Consider the following 17,395-nt stretch of genomic DNA (forward strand, 5'->3'; position numbering starts at 1 on the left):
TCTTTAGATGAAAGATTCCTCTTATTACATACTAGCCCTCCAGTAGCTCAGCGGTAAGTCTGCGGACTTACAACGCTAAAAACCTACTTTCGATACCCGTGGTTGGCAGAGCACAGATAGCCATTGTGTAGCTTTGTGCTTAATTGAAAACAACAACATTACATGCTGAGGCTTTTTACAGTAGAAACCTCTTGTATCAAAAGGTAATGAATTTTATACTGTATTACACGTTATTCTGAACTGTGTGTTAGGTCATGTTTCATTTAAATGTTTCGAACGGACGACATTCCTACTTTTTATTACAATAAATATGAGTACAGTTGCCTTTCCTAAACATTTTATATTGAAATAAAGTAAGATTTCATGTTTAAATGTATACAGAAATGTTAACATTTCCAAGCATAGTAATTTTATTCTAATTTACTTGTAGTGTGTTTGCTTCTGTTAACTAACAAATTGATTCTTGCAAAAACTGTTTAGCAGTATACACGTATATACTTATAAGGTTTAATAATTTCAAAGACTTTATGAAGTATGTGTCATACATCCTATGAGTGGGTATTACTGAGTGAAAACACCCAACGAGTTACGTAATATGATACACAATTTCAAAATTGTGTTTACTATATTACATAGCTTAAGATGTTTAGGAGAGTCATCTCTTTCAGAAAATCAAATCAGACCTTCTCCTCAACGGATGTAGAATAAATTCTGGAAACTCAGCTTACTTCTTCTAGAGACCTAGACTAATTATGACATTCACAGAGTTGGACGCTAAAAGTAATTAAAACCACCTACGGAATATTCAGTAAAAGGTCAACAGGAATAAAACAAATGGTGAATGCTAGTAATTCCAAAGAACTTTTTAATTTCTAATTCACATACTTTAATACTCAACAACGTATGTCCATAAAGCCCTCAGACACGAGCTATCAAAAACATATATACTAAAGCAATATTTTAATAATATGCTTATAATGAGTATCAGTTTTAGGTTTCATTTACAGAAAATCTGAATTTTTTATTTATATGTGTGAACACCACAAAAAATCATGAAAACCAATCGCTTTGAGTTAAAGGCGAATAGGCGATGTTTGGTTTCAATTTCGCGCAAAGCTACGCGAGGACTATCTGCGCTAACCGTCCCTAATTTAGAAATGTAAGACTAGAGGAAAGACAGCTAGTTATCACCACCCACCGCAAACTCTTGGGCTACTCTTTTACCAACGAATAATAAGACTTGCCATGAAATTATAGCACCCCACGACCGAAAGGGCGAACATGGTTGGTGGGACGGGGATTCGACCACGCAACCCTCAGATTGCGAGTCAAGGGCCTTAACTACTTGACCATGACGTGCCAATATGCGACGTACCGAGTTATTGAAGCATGCAGATATAAAACACGTGCCTTTTGACTGTATCGGTTCTCGCTGAAATCCCCTAATCGTTCCATGGAAAAAAAAAAAAAAATCTTGCTAATTCTGCTTTTTGACGAAGTCCTGTTTAAAGGCATACATTATTTCAAAGTGTGCAAATTATTTACCTCTTAATTACAAAAGTGTTTATAAGTAGGTTTCAGAGAGGTCCGAGTAATAGTTTTAAACGTCACAAATAATACAACTTAATGTGTAGAAACTGATCTTCGTTATACTTATATCTATGTTTTCAGTTTAAAACAAATGGCGTGTGAAAGTATTCGCTACTGAAGCGATCTTTATTTTGGAACTTGATCTCAATTTTTGGAAAGTATTCATCTTATACAAAGGAAGTTAGATCTTACAATTAAGACAATAATTTATTCAGGATAAACTAAACCTCTATAGTTTAGTTTAACTAACTGAAACTTGAAACTGTTCAGTAAATAAATGGGTAGTTTCTCCAGGGACCGGATGCTAATCTCTAATCAAATGGAATTACAACATAAGTAAACATCTTACAGATTTCTTTTGACATACCGATATTGCAGTAATTCTTCCTTCTATTAATTGAATGGTTTTTTAAACCCGCACGTGATATACGCGTACTTAAACGAATGTTATACACGGTTTTAGTTCCGCCACTGACAACACTATCCAACAGGTTTCCTTTCACACCACCATCAAAGTACTTTGTCAATTGTGTTTATTACTATACAAATACAGCATTTTTTTCCCTTATAGGTGAAACAGTAAAATAACGATGAAAGTACCCTCTGAAGTATAAAGTACAATTATTTTATGAGGACCTGAAATAACCTGATATATCAGCTAATTCGAAAAGAAACAAGAAAAAAGTATCTGTCGCTAATTCGTTATTATCAGGATACTGAATGTCCACAAACGTTATTTACGAAGCTTAATGTTTAGAAATGTACAAAAAAGTCTGAAAAAGTTAACGTTGATTTTAATTTTTACCGATTATGGAATGTTACAAAACTCACTAAAATGAATGTTTATAGAGGATACCACCCGTATTTATATCAACTGTTGGATTGTTTGAAGTTAAGCACAAAGTATACAACGGGTTATCTGAGCTCAGTCTAATATGGTATCAGAACTCGACCTGTTTATTATAAGCCTCTAAGTTATCGCTGAACCACAAAAGAGTATTGTCAACTGTATTGAAACTTGCCCATTAGATTCAAACGTCGATGAAAACCTTGAAAGTTGTTGAGCATAATATTTTTTTATCGCAAAACTACATCTATAAACATCGAAAGGTGTGCATAGTGAAGCCGTTGGTACACACGTGTTTAACATTACAGTCGTTGGTGTTTCTTCTGGGCTTTGATTTTATCTGTTTATATATTTTACTTCACTCAAGATACGTATTTAGCAACTAACGTATTGACAAAAGTTATAAGTTGTATAAATCTCAATTAGATACATTTTAAATCAAATATTAAACACTGTGTGTTAAAACGAATGGCCGAAAATACGTAAAAAGAAAAAAAAAACAGAAGAGAATTTGGACAGTTGTTACGAGACTGACCTCGGTTAAGCGCGTTCGAAATGTAAGTCCGATGACTCATGCTTCCTTTAGTATTATTGTTACAAAACGTGCTTTGCACTTTCGGGTCGAGTGCAAGCGCGCATGCGTGCGTTATAAGTGTGACAGCCAAATCATTCTATTCAGTCAGAGAAAACAGTAACTTAAGAGTTGGTGATGGATAATGTTGACTATCTGGTTTTCCTTTGGTTTTAGTTCAAATTTATGGATGACTGTGCAGTAATAGTCCCTTTGAAACTTTGTGCAAAAATTCTAAAACCAACAACAAAGAAACTACTCAGAGAGAAGGGTATGACTGGACGAGCTCAGCTGATTGGGCGACTGCGCAATCCAAGTGGCACGACAAGAAAATCAGTCGTGGAGAAAATACTTAATTGACTCTTCTTGTTATTCCCATACTCCACTCTGTCTCGTTATTTCAGTAGACTTCTCATAATAAATTACCCACTTTCCAGACTTTGTATTGGCTGTTACGAACGCACTCAATACTTCTGACGTTCATCAGGTGATACGTGAGAACAGACACGTGGAAGTCCGATTTTCGTAAACTATCCAGATTATATACGGTATGTGGGTGGAGAATCGTTGCTTGTAATAGGAAAATCTATAACAACAACAATATAACGCAGAAAAACCATATACCTTTCAAGCATAAAGTTTCACCAATAACATAAGGCACAGCACTTAGTGCTCTGTAAGAGAAAATGCAACAGTACATAACTCTATAATCTTGACAAATGGTTCGTTTGTTTGTATTTGAATTTCGCGCAAAGCTACACGAGGGCTAACTGCGCCAGCTGTCCATAATTTAGCAATGTAAGACTAGAGGGAAGGCAGGTAGTCATCATCACCCACCGCCAACTCTTGGGCTACTCTTTTACCAACGAATAATGGGATTGACCATTATGAAAGGGCGAACATGTTTGGTGCGATGAGGATTCAAACCCGCGACCCTCAGATTACAAATTGAGTGCCTTAACCCCCTGGCCATGTCGGGGCTCCTCACAAATGGAACTCATAAGCTTGTCCCAACAGATAAAAACGTAACATACCTTTGCTGATATTTCATTTATTGCTTTCAAAACGAGTTTGTCAACATTCATCGTGGTGTTTACAAAGGATAACTAACACAATTTCTGTATTTTAAGTAATTTGCTCCAATGTGAAGTTAGCATTAATTTAAGTAATATTCTCTGATTGGAAGTAAGTATTAATTTAAGAAGTTTGCTCTGATCAGAAGTTAGTGTTAATTCAACGAACTGCTCCAATATACAGATAACAAGGTTTATTTAATATTAGACAAAATGCTTCCAACAGAAGAGAAACAAAAATGGCAAACACAAGCGTGTCATTGCAAATTATACCTTATTATCTGAGGTATGAGATTAATAAAGGTGTCAAATCTAAAATTGTCAATATAAGTGGTGTTTTATTAACTGAATGTAACCTATACATGGGTAATAATATAAAGAAAAAGCAAGTTAATCATTATAACTCATGTCTCATGAATTGTAAGTAACTAGGTATGAGTAATATTGCTAACAATAACAAGAGGATCATTTATAAACTGAATCTCACCAGGTAAACGTAACTCTGGTTCAGGTAATAGTGTAAGTAACAAATGAACAATTTATAAACTGTACTTAATCATCTGAATGTAACACTAGTTTAGATAGAGATGAAAACAACAACAAATGAACAATTTATAAACTGTATTTAATCAACTGAATGTAACACTAGTTTGGATAGAGATGAAAACAACAACAAATGAACAATTTATAAACTGTATTTAATCAACTGAATGTAACACTAGTTTGGATAGAGATGAAAACAACAAAAAATGAACAATTTATAAACTGTATCTAATCAACTGAATGTAACACTAGTTTGGATAGAGATGAAAACAACAACAAATGAACAATTTATAAACCGTATCTAATCAGCTGAATGTAACATTGGTTTGGATAATAATGAAAACAACAAATGAACAATTTATAAACCATATCTAATCAACTGAATGTAACTGCAGTTCAATATAAATATGTATCATGTGGGTTATCATTTGGGTTATAATGCTTTCTGAATTAAATGTAATTCTGATATCAGCAATTATATCACAAATATCATGTGGTTTATAATCAGATTACAGCACGTCATAATATTGAAGTAACTCAGTTACTGGTAATTTTATCACAATAATTGAGAGGGTTATTATAAGGTAAAATCATTTCATACATTGAATTTAACTTTGAAATTGGTAATTATATCGTGCGGGTTATTATCAGATTACAACACTTTGCGAATGAAACGAAACTGTAAGACAGGGAATTTAAAACTAATGCATGTTAACATTAAATTACAACGCATCATTAATTAAGTATAACTCTGATAGGGTACTTAAATCACAGATAACATACGGGTTATCACCCAGGTTACAACACTTCATTATTTGGATTTAACTCTGATGTTAGTAATTTTATCAGAATTATCGTGTGAGTTATCATCAGGTTAATCACATATATAAATGTACGGGTATTAAATGTATTACTCAGTTAAGGTTTTTCCTTGGTTTTCTAGAGTAATAATATATATATATTGCATGTCATCGATGTTATGTGAACAATGGAAACAAGAATGCTTGATTAATTGTTACTTTTAAGTATCCAAAGGCTGCGTAGAAGGTATTGGAATTAAACAGATTATTTCATTTCTATTGCTGTTCTATGTTGTGTAGTTTATTATTGTTACTAAACAAGGTTATTGACCTTCAGACTTTATTAAATACTATTTTATTATTGGATTTCATTTTAGCGCATGTAATCAAAATACTGAGAGAAGATACCTGCCAAAGGCTAGGTAACTGTGAGCTACTTTTTGTGACTTTCTATAAGGTGATTTATTGAAAAGTTGTATATAGATTTTTAAAAGTGCTGTACATGGAAGTCAATCACACTTAACACACAGTGTCTAAATAACAGATCGTCGCCACTCTGTCGGCATTACGTCTCTGAAACCTATTGTCTGTAACTTGTTATATTTTATCCATGACCAACAGACTTCCTGCTTAAAATAAATAATGCCTCTCCTGATTGTAAAATCAAACATCATTTCATTATCACACTCTGGGTAAGAACAGTGCCACCTACCTTCGAAATATTTTTGGGTATCATTTCTTCTTTAATTAATAACTGTTTTATATATGTATATTTTAATGGTTAAACGTGGTTTAGATAAGTTCATTATTACCAAAAATAAAGTTTATTGTTCACTAAATTCCATGATTATTGACTGATTGATAAAACGTTATCTGTAGCATTCAAACAGGGCTCACACCGCTATAAACTAGGTTTCGACACTTGTGATGAGCATAGTATAGATAGCCCATTAGGTAGCTTTGCACTTAAAAACAAACATTACAAATTTCTCTGTCTGACTTTCTATACAGATCTGTTGTCTTCTGATACTTCATATTTTTTAACAATGTTAACATATAAAAAGTAGATGTAACCAAAGTTTCAACCAGTATACAACATGATGTGTTAATGTGCTAAAGTATGCAGATAATTTACTCACCAGTCAGGGCCTGAACCAGACCCAAGGCACGTGCTGCTCGTTTAGTCACTACGTCTGCCACGCAACACGCCGCCAAAGCTGTGAAGGCCACGAGGAGTGAAGTGGCAGCCCCAACCCCAACGGAAATGGTAGTAATTTGCCACGAAACACTGGGAATGTCATGAAAGGTTGTGTAGCGGCCGCACTCATGGATTATCTGAACTCCTCCATGTTCATTCATTCGTGGATAGCTGCAACGTCTGAAAGAGCCAAAAGATACCTCGGTAGAGTTGAACAAAGCACCCTGGAACCAGAAGGGCAAGTAGAAACCAGCACAGTTGAGAATGGCAGCAGCTAGAGAAAGACAAGCCCAGAAAACACCTGTGGCTGTGAGGCTACTTGCAAGTACGGGCATCTTGTAAGACTCGGGACAGTACTAGTAATTCTTGTATTGTCTTTTCAATGAAGTACTCTTTCGTCTCTCGCAGGAATATCAGTTATAAAACAATATGCTGAACCAAATGACTTCAAACTTCTAAACTGGGATGAACGAAGAAACTTTGTTAACTTCCAAAATAGAACTAAAACATAAAAAGTCATCTCATCTTTAACAATATGCCTACTCTCGTCTGAACTACTTGGGGTACCAAAATAAGGTTAATAAGTTACTAACTATAATAAACAGATATGCAAAATGGTCTTTCTAGATTATGTTGTGGTATCGACGATAGCTAACTTCGTCAACACGGACGATACAGCGCGCCTTGCTACAAGAAGCTTAGGAAGGTGTCTGTTATCCAGCGGCAACTATCAGTGTTTATACCGCGTTACTCGACCAGCTTGCCTCCGGTAGTTCGTTAGGGAAGTCGCTGCATTTTGACCATATCCGTTGTTCCTTATAATATCCTCTAGATGGCGATGGCAACGGCTGCTCGAATTTATTAACGCTGTAGGAGGACAGTAGTAGTTATTAAAACACATATAACGAATACAAAAACCAGCTTCGTCTTAATCACGAAACATTGACAGTTGCGCTACAATGTTACAGACAAACCTCATCGTTGCAAATTTCTCTTTTTTTTTTTTTGTAAAGCGTCAGTTTGCGTTAAAAAGTTTTCCAATCTAAAATACAACACTGTTAAATGTTTTTGAATGTTTTAAACTGTTAGCTATTTTCTATAATGAATCAAATTTTGTATAACAAAAAGTATTATAGTTGACGTAATATTCAAAAATTCTGTGTCAACATTTCTTTTAAAACTGGTTTTAACAAAATTTAGTCTTTATGTTTTAATCAATTATGTTGTGACACGATTTTCTCACTATTTTCTCAAACTGTAACATCTGTCTGTCTTCTAATCAAATGAATCTCAACGGTAGTATGTTTGTCTTTCTAACTCAGTCTATTTTAACACATTTCTTTACGTCTTCTCAATCAGTAAATTCTAACGGTATCTATCTTCTAATCAAGTATGTTTTAACATAGAATTCCCTATCTTCTCATCAATTAAATTTTAACAGTAGCAGATATATTTTTATACACACTTCTCTTTATCTTCTTATCAATCAAGTTTGAACGGTAGGTTTGTCTTTTAATCTAGTGTGTTTTAACACGCAAGTTTATATTTTAATTGGTAACCTTTAGCTAACGGTTTTAATGAAAAATTCTGATTTGTAAAAAGTTAAGATTAAAAAAAAATTATTTTAGCTATATTAAAATCCGGTAAGCTTTAAATTCCACTGTCTTCCAACCACCTGGGTTTAACGCAAGGCGTCGTGTCTTTTAACCAACTAACCTTTAAAGACTTATAGCTCAAGCTATCTGTCTTCTGATCAAACATCTTTTAACACATAGTTTTGTACGTTTCTAGTCAAGTGAATCTTTAATCTCTATATCTGTTTTTAATCAGTTGAATCAGTTTTAACCTATAATTCTGTCTATTTATATTCAGATAAGTTTTGAATTATTATTCTATCTATTTATATTCAGATAAGTTTTCAATTATTATTCTATCTGTTTATATTTAGATAAGTTTTGAATCATAATTCTATCTATTTATATTCAGATAAGTTTTTTGAATTATTATTGTATCTGTTTATATTCAGATAACTTTTAAATTATAATTCTATCTATTTATATTTAGGTATATTTTGATATGCGATCCCAATTTTTTATTCAATTTTAATTTACAATCCTATAAGTTTTTGTTCAGGTAAGTTTATTTTTTAATCAAGTAAATTGTAATTTATACATCTGTTTCTAATCAATCAACTAAGTTTCGGCTCATCATCCTATCATTCAACTTAGTCTTAACTTATAATCCTATCTGTTTTTAGTCACGTTTTAAATCTTAATCTCACCTGTTTCTAATAAAGTAACTTTTAACAAATAGTAATATATATTTTTAACCAATTAAGTGTCAACTCAAAGTCCTACTCGTTTATTTATCTTTTGTCCAAGTAAATTAGAATTGTTTGAACTTTTCATACAGGAACTGCTCTCTAAACTTTAGAAATATAAATTCTTTAGATGTTGTACTACAACGTAAAGTGTAACAAGTCATATATTAGGTATTCAACAATATATTATTATAAAAACTGAACATTTCGAACATCTTTCTTTGAATACATTCACATCAAATACTATTTTATAATAATACCCAATACTTTAAAATTACTGTTTTAAGCATATTATAATATATTATGCTTAGATTTTTCTCCTGCCATCTATCGTACGGCATCAAACCTAATGTTATTTATAATTTTCTTTTACGAGTGCTACACTTCATGCAATTACGTAACACAACTAGCTCCCTTATTTTGAATTATTAAAACTTGTAATAACCTTTTGGTTCAAAGTGGTGTGGGTTATTATCTTCAGTAAGAGTATATGGGTTTTATTGTTTCAGTCCTCCTTTAAATATAAATCTTAATCAATTTCATATTTCATAATTTCCACTCCAGTCACCATCTGGAATACACCGAATATCAAAAATAGTCAAAAGGGAAATTATTACTATTGATATAACGATCAATTTCAGGTCAATTTTTTCGTATTAAGTACATATATATTACGTCTATTTATTGTTCATAACAGGAAATTATGTACACACTGGAATTTATATATTATATATGTATATTACTGATCTAACTAATCTGTAACTGCAGCTTTATATAGCTAAATCCAGAACTTACAATGTATCTCACTGAAAGCTAAAGAGTTTTTCACAGTTTATTTTTTATCTACATTTCACACAATCAAAACACAGATAGCCCATTCTGTAGCTTTCTGGTTAATTCCAAACAAACAAATGCAGGTGGGAAAGTACAGAAAAGTATTTTTATGATAATACAGAATTCCAAATTTTCATGGCAGAGCTCCAGGAAGGTTCATATATGCGCTTGTGGCAGTGAAAAAGCTAAGAAATAAATTTCTAGCTTCTTATAAAATTTTTGTTTTAAAATTTCACATGTTCAGTAAACATCAATACCCTATCTGTACCAGTAGGTATGAACTAGCTTTTAAAATAAATCTGCAACATATAACTCTAGTAAAACCTTTTCATTTTTGTGTATGTGATGGATTACAGTATTATCTTTAGTAACAAAAGAACAAAACTAAAAAAAAATTTGCTCTTAGTCTCTATCACTTTTTATCGTTGAAAAGAAATGTGATCTTTGAAGTCAGAACATTTCAGAAAATAAGTCTGTCTTGTGAGTAACAGATGCGATCAAATGATTGGTTATAGCCAAGTTAACATGAGACGTAACTCTAAAAAGAAAGAAAGAAGAGAATGAAGAATGCACTCTAGGTGTTTCGGTGTTTGATTTCAGATAAAGGACTCAGAAGCAAAGTAGGAAAGATAACTTCAAATAAAGCTTGCAACAGGTCTTTGTTTCAGTTATCTATTTTCGTTGAGAAACCAAAAATTTAAATACGTTCTAATGTATCTGTCTATCCATCCATCCACCTTTGTAACTACGAAATATATTTACGAATATTGATGGTATTTTCTAAATAAAAGTTTAAAATAATCGAATATAAATATGTATTTTAAAACACTCTCGTTATAGTTTTGCAGAGATGACTAAATTAACACAAGTTTAAAAGCAATTAACACTTATCATGCCAACTGATAAGGATCTATGAAATATTATTATGTTTTTATAATGTATTATTTTTATTAGTTACATTACTTTGTTTGTATATTTAAATTTCATACCTGATGTGTATTTAAATATAATATATTTACAAAATAAAACCAATAATATAAACTAATATTGTGATCACGGGAAAGGAATGTGAATCAATTTTGTTACCTTAGAGCAATAATATAAATCAATTTTATGACTCTGGAGCAGGAATATACACTACAGGGCCAAAAGTATGCAGACATCCGACCATCACATCCGTATGTGCTTGTTGAACATGTCATTTCTAATTCATGTGCATTAATATAAAGTTGGTCCCCCCTTTGCTGCTATAAAAGCCTCCACTCTTTTGGGAAGGCTTTTCACTAGATTTTGGAACATGGCTGCGGAGATTCGCTCTATACAGCCACAAGAGCATTAGTAAAATCGGACCTTGATGTCGGGCGAGAAGGTCTGGCTCGCAGTTGGCGTTCCAATTCATCCCAAAGGGGTTCGACGGAGTTGAGGTCTGGGCTATGTGCTGGCAAGTCAAATTCTTCCACACCACCCTCGGCAAACTATGTCTTTATGGAAGCACATAATTCTCTAAAATGTTATTATATGCTGTAGCATTAAGATTTCCCTTCACTGAAACTAAAGAGCCCAGCGCAAATCATGAAAAAACAACCCCATACCATTATTCCTCCTCCACAAAACTTTACAGTTGGCATTATGCATTCAGGCAAATAGCGTTCTCCTAGCATCCGCCAAACCTAGATTTGTTCGTCAGAGTGCCAGATAGTGAAACATGATTCGCCACTCCAGAGAACGCGTTTCCACTGCTCCACAGTCCAATAGTGGTGTGCTTTACACCACACCAGCCGACGTTTAGCATTGTGCATGGTGATCTTCGGCTTGTTTGGGTGAGCTGTTGTTGCTCCTGAACGTTTCCACTTCGCAATAACAGCACTTACAGTTGATTGACTGAGCTCTAGCAGGGCAGAAATTTGACGAACTGACTTGTTGGAAAGGTGACATTTTATGGCAGTGTCATGTTGAAATTCAGTGAACTCTTCAGTATGACCCATTCTACTGCCAATGTTTGTCTGTAGAGATGGCTGTATGTACCTGTTAACAATGGGTGTAGCTGAAATAGCCGAACCCAGTAATTAGAAGGGGTGTCCACATACTTTTGACCATGTAGTGTAAATCAAAATGGCCAAGCATGGCCAGGTGGTTAAGACGCTCGGCTCTTAATCGCCGTCACACCAAACATGCTTGCCCTTTCAACCGTGGGGAGCGTTATAATGTCACGATCAATCTCAATATAAGCTGGTAAAAGAGTAGTTCAAGAATTAGCGGTAGGTGGTGATGACCTTCCCTCTAGTCTTACACTGCTAAATTAGGGACAGTTAGCGCAGATAGCTTTGTTGTAGCTTTGCGCGAAATTTAAAACAACCAATAAATCAAAACTGTAACCCTGGGGCAGAAAAATTAGTAACAGATGACAGAACATTTCAATGAAAATATTTCCATATACAAAAACCTGTGAAATATTTACTTTGCAACATACAGCGCCTAGAATGACCTCTGTCCACAGACAATAGCAACAAGCACCTTATACAGAAACACAAAACATTTAGAGTACTAAGACTACAACTAGTTAACTCCTGAGCCATGTTTCATTTAAAAATGTAATCATGTAAGTAGATCTCACAGATGACACCTTTCTTTTTAAAAAGAAATTTTTAATTATTCTTCAAATTATTTCTTTTCCTTTAGCCACAATCAATATATTGTGTATTATTGTTTAATCACTTCAAATGTCTTCTGGTTCAATTTTCTTTTGAATTCAACAGTGCAGCCTGGCATGGTCCGGTGGTTAAGATGTTCGATTCGCAATCGGTGGATCGCAAGTTCGAATCCCATAACTGAGCAGAGATAGTCCACGTGTAGCTTTGCGCGAAATTCAAAACAAACGGAGGCGTTATAATGTGTTGGTCAGTGCCACTATTTGGTGAGAGTAACCCATTAGTTAGAGCTAGGTGATGTTGACTAGGTGCCTTTTCTCTAGTTTTTCTTCTAAATTCAGAACGGCTGGTGTAATACAACAAACAAACTAATATTAGTTTTGATTCTGAGTTTTAGGCGCTGATTTCAAATCTGATTAGTTTTTCTCTACAAGCTCGTTTGTATGCAATTTGAGGTTAATGATGTACAAATGTGAACTTGTAAACCATTTTTTTCCATTATAGATAGCTTCTAATATTTTGATCATTCTTCTTTCGTTTCAGATCAACACAAAATAGATATCATTGCAGAAACAAGCCTGATGCCTTCTGCTTATTATTAATTCATGTGTTTTATATTTTTAATTTCATCATTTACATCTTCCGTCATCGTTTTCTCTGTTTCTTTCCAGTTCGGCTTCCTTATTTTCACTTTTCTTGTATATTATCTTATCCTTTTTTATTCCACCACACTGTTCCTTACACAAAATTCTATTTTATCCTAGTTACATCCTAATCGTTTTCTTCACTTACCAGTTTTCTCACTTGTTTAGTGCATTTCTAATTTTTATTCTATTTTCTCAGTTTCACACATTCACATTTTCTAGGCCTAGCATGGCCAAGCGCGTAAGACGTGCGACTCGTAATCCGAGGGTCGCGGGTTCGCACCCGCGTCGCGTTAAACATGCTCGCCCTCCCATCCGTGGGGGTGTATAATGTGACAGACAATCCCACTATTCGTTGGTAAAAGAGTAGCCCAAGAGTTGGCGGTGGGTGGTGATGACTAGCTGCCTTCCCTCTAGTCTTACACTGCTAAATTAGGGACGGCTAGCATAGATAACCCTCGAGTAGCTTTGTGCGAAATTCCAAAACAAACACATTTTCTATCTATTAAATTTCTAGCTCATGCGATTCTCTTTGCAAGAATCTTTTTCTACTTCCTCTGTTTTTTTTATCTTTCCCAAATAAATACACTTTGTGCTGTTCTAGATTGTTTTATATATTTGCTTTCTAACCATTATATCTTTGCTGGAACGGTATATAAAATTTGCTACTTTATTTACAAAGTTATTTTGAGTTCTGACATACGTAGTAATATATCTTTATTTATGGATAGTTTTTAATTTATGTTTGTCTCTCGAAAACACAAAATTATGAAAACCACACTGATGTATATATAAAGAAGCGCATTTTGTTACGTATTTTTGAAAATTTCGTGTGCTATAGACGAATGTTGTCTTATTCACACTTCGTGATACAAGCATCTCATCTTCTTTGGCAGAATGAATGTTTTTGGGTTTAGCTCATTTTAATACCTCCACGAACTCTCACATGATTTTGTCTTTATTACATTTTTATGCCTCTCTATAAGGTCTATCAATTCTTTCAGACTCGCCTCCCAGAGCAAAGAGATAACAGCCATTGTTGAAATCACTAGAAGGTAAGATTGATGCTACTAAAATGTCACACGGAAGAACTGCTCATTTCATCTTTTATCTTCAAACCAAACAAAACTTATCTGTTTGAATCAACCGTTTTGAAATAATTGTTACGGTTGAGGCTCTACCATGAAGCCGGTAGAAATAAGGTACTTCGCTAATATACTTGTTCGAAATAATTACCCTTTAAACTATATTTATGTATACACATTTTGTTTAATGATTTTGGCGTGAGCATATATAAAGCCTTATATGCGTATCGCCGTCCCTAATTTTAAACAGCACCCACCTTGTAACACTTGTCTTTCTTTTGTCTGACCAATACTCTCACAGCATACTTATGACCCCAAAGTGCGGAGCTTGTTTCAGCAATGGCCCCATGAATCGTAAATCTTCAGATTCACTCTAACCATTAGGCCACACCCATTATTTACGTATATCTTTGTATCAAATGTTAAATTTACAACAGTCGTCTCCAAAACTGGTTTATTTTTATCTTTAAACTTAATGTTCGGCCCGCGTGACCAAATGGTTAGGGCGCTCGACTCGTATTCTAAATAAAGGTCAAGTGTTCGCAATCCCTGTCACATCAAACATGCTCTTCCTGGAAAGCTCTGGATAGCTGAAAAGTGGTTTGTACACCAGAAATACAGTAAGTATGCCAGATAGCGATTCATACTAGCTTCTGATTACCTGTATGTGAATTATTTTGTTTGTTATTTCTCCAATTCATATATAACATAAGGGTTAGCTCTCTTAAAATACCGATTGTTTAAAATACAAAGCACTGAGTATTCTTCAAGTCACAGTGATTTAATGCTCATCTCTTATTGGCTGATAATTCCTGTTTCTCTCTGGACTTAAGCTTTTTAAATGAACACCAGATTTCTGTACGAAAGATAATTTCAAGATGTAATAATATCGTTTTCCCCTTTTTATTTTTAAGTTTTGCGTAGAATAATAATAAAATAAGTAGTGAAAGACTGTGAAGACCGGTTTACTCTATCAAATGATGATAAAATTATAGGCACTATTAGAACTAGGTAGACACAAGGCCTGTTGAAAAAATATTATAATGAACAAAAATAACAAATCTTACTTTTTTTAATTCTATAACTACATGCTGTTTGTAAATAAGCACTTAAATGATCAAATTAATGGTCTATTTTATCAATACTTTCCAGTGAATCGTCGGTAGGCTTATAAACTTACAGTGCTAAAATTGGGGGTTTGATTCATATTATGCAGCTTTGCAATAAAAATTAACTTTAATCAACGTATACTTAATGCAATCTTGAAAATTAAAATTTAATTGTTCGAGTTGAAAATATTATAAACTAGCTGGTGTAACTGTATTCTGGACGGGAGTTATGCAAAGTCATTAATAATAAAAGGTTATCCTAGAACGAAGAAAGGTTTTTTGTTTTGTTTTTCTTTTATATGCAGTTGCGCTCGCAAAACTGTGAAACACAAAACGTAAAACCATAGATTTTTATGCGTCTTCCCATTTACCAAACAAGCATTCATGCCAGATTTGGTAAAGATCCATCAACAGAGGGCTAAGTAATGGTAAAAAAACGCGAAAACGCAAAAACACCCATAAAAATCTTAAAACGTAAAGTGCAGAACCAAAATTTTGTTTGTATTTCCTCATGGACCCAATAAACCGTAATATCAAATTCGGTGAAATCCATTCACAGGATGTGAGGTAATGGTAAAAAACGCAAGAAACATAAAACTGAAAAAAAATATGTGTATCTCCCCCCGGACCCCTAAATCTTCATACGAAATTTCGTGACGATCCAATGAGAGGAAGAAAAGTAGTTCCATGGACATCCAACGGAAAACAAACAATACTATTATATTTGTATAGATATGTTTGTTTTTGTTTTTTGCACAAAGCCACACGAGGGCTATCTGCGCTAGCCGCCTCTAATTTAGCAGTGTAAAACTAGAGGGAAGACAGCTAGTCATCATCACCCACCTCCAACTCTCGGGCTACTCACTTGCCAACGAATAGTGGGATTGACCGTCACATTATAACGCCCCACGGCTGAAAGGGCGAGCATATTTTGTGTGACAGGGACTCGAATCTCGATCCTGAGATTACGAGTCGAATGCGTAACCTCCTGGCCATGCCAAGCCATAAAGAATAAGTCTTCATTTAGTTAGTTGGCTTTGTTTATATTTGTGTTTCTAATTAAGCACAAAGATATACAATGGTCAATCTAGGATCTGTTCACCACGGGTATCTAAACCCTGTTTCTAGCAGTGTAAGTCCACTAGAATCACTGGGAATATGCAAAATAATATTTTGCAAAACGAAAAGGAAGAAAGACACAGTTTAATAAAAATCATAAATTTGCACATGGCTTATAAAGCCAAAACCTTAAATCATTTTCACTTATAACTCTTTAGTGTGGTTAATTTATTACTGAGTTACATGGGCGTAACGTAGCAGTAAATGTGCCTAGACTATAACTACAAAGGTCTATTATTTGTATCTTGTAAAAAAAAAAAATCATGCTCTGTCGTATGGTGCAGTGGATAAGTCAAAAGATATGGTCGAATTACAATATTTTATTAAAAAGCCCAAAAATCTGCAGTTTGTTTCATTGACTCTCAGTTCAAAATTAGGGACAGCTAGTGCATATCTATAACAAAACAAACGTTATTGAGTGTAATATTTCCTAAAACAAAGAAAACGTACTTCTCAGATATAGTAAATGTATCAAATTCGTAGCCAATCAGGTACATGACATTCTGTGTGGTCTTTCTGGTAATCATACATGTTACGATACTCGTGTTACCTGAACAGAAAATAATATTTCCAGGAAAAATGTTTATCTGCACACAACCGAGAAGGAAAGCAAGCTTAAATTTAGCTACTCCGCCAGCTGTTCCCTTAAATGTTTATCACTTGTCGGATCATAGGATTTTGGCTCATGCTTTAATCACAAATTAAACTATTACACATTTTGTATACAAACAAAGGATGATTTGTTTGTTTGTTAAGAATTAAGCACAATCCTACATAATGGGCTATCTGTGCTCTGCCCACCAGGAGTATCGAAACCCAGTTTTAGCGGTGTGAGTCCGCAGACATTCCGATGTGCCACTGGGGGACACAAAGAATGTTCCTATATTAAGTTATAATAGTTTAGATTCTTTATAACTCCCTCCTAGTTTAAACCCGTCATAAAAACAGTCTTCAGACCCATGAGAATATTACATGCACTAATGTTATTGTCAGCCTCAAGTATAACAATTAAAG

At 34.0% G+C, this 17,395-nt stretch overlaps 1 protein-coding gene across 1 annotated transcript in view; it reads right to left on the reverse strand.

Moving 5' to 3' along the window:
• The window catches only part of LOC143237781 (LHFPL tetraspan subfamily member 6 protein-like), a gene marked incomplete at its 5' end in the record, with an annotated part of 69,331 nt that extends 61,907 nt beyond the window's left edge, over positions 1-7,424 (reverse strand). The window contains 1 exon segment of the mRNA XM_076477362.1: positions 6,564-7,424. Within this exon segment, the coding sequence (XP_076333477.1) occupies positions 6,564-6,957 (394 nt within the window).
• Between the last annotated feature and the right edge of the window lie 9,971 nt (positions 7,425-17,395).

The sequence above is a fragment of the Tachypleus tridentatus genome, chromosome 13 (genome assembly GCF_004210375.1).
Source record: "Tachypleus tridentatus isolate NWPU-2018 chromosome 13, ASM421037v1, whole genome shotgun sequence".
NCBI classification, from domain to species: Eukaryota; Metazoa; Arthropoda; class Merostomata; order Xiphosura; family Limulidae; genus Tachypleus; species Tachypleus tridentatus.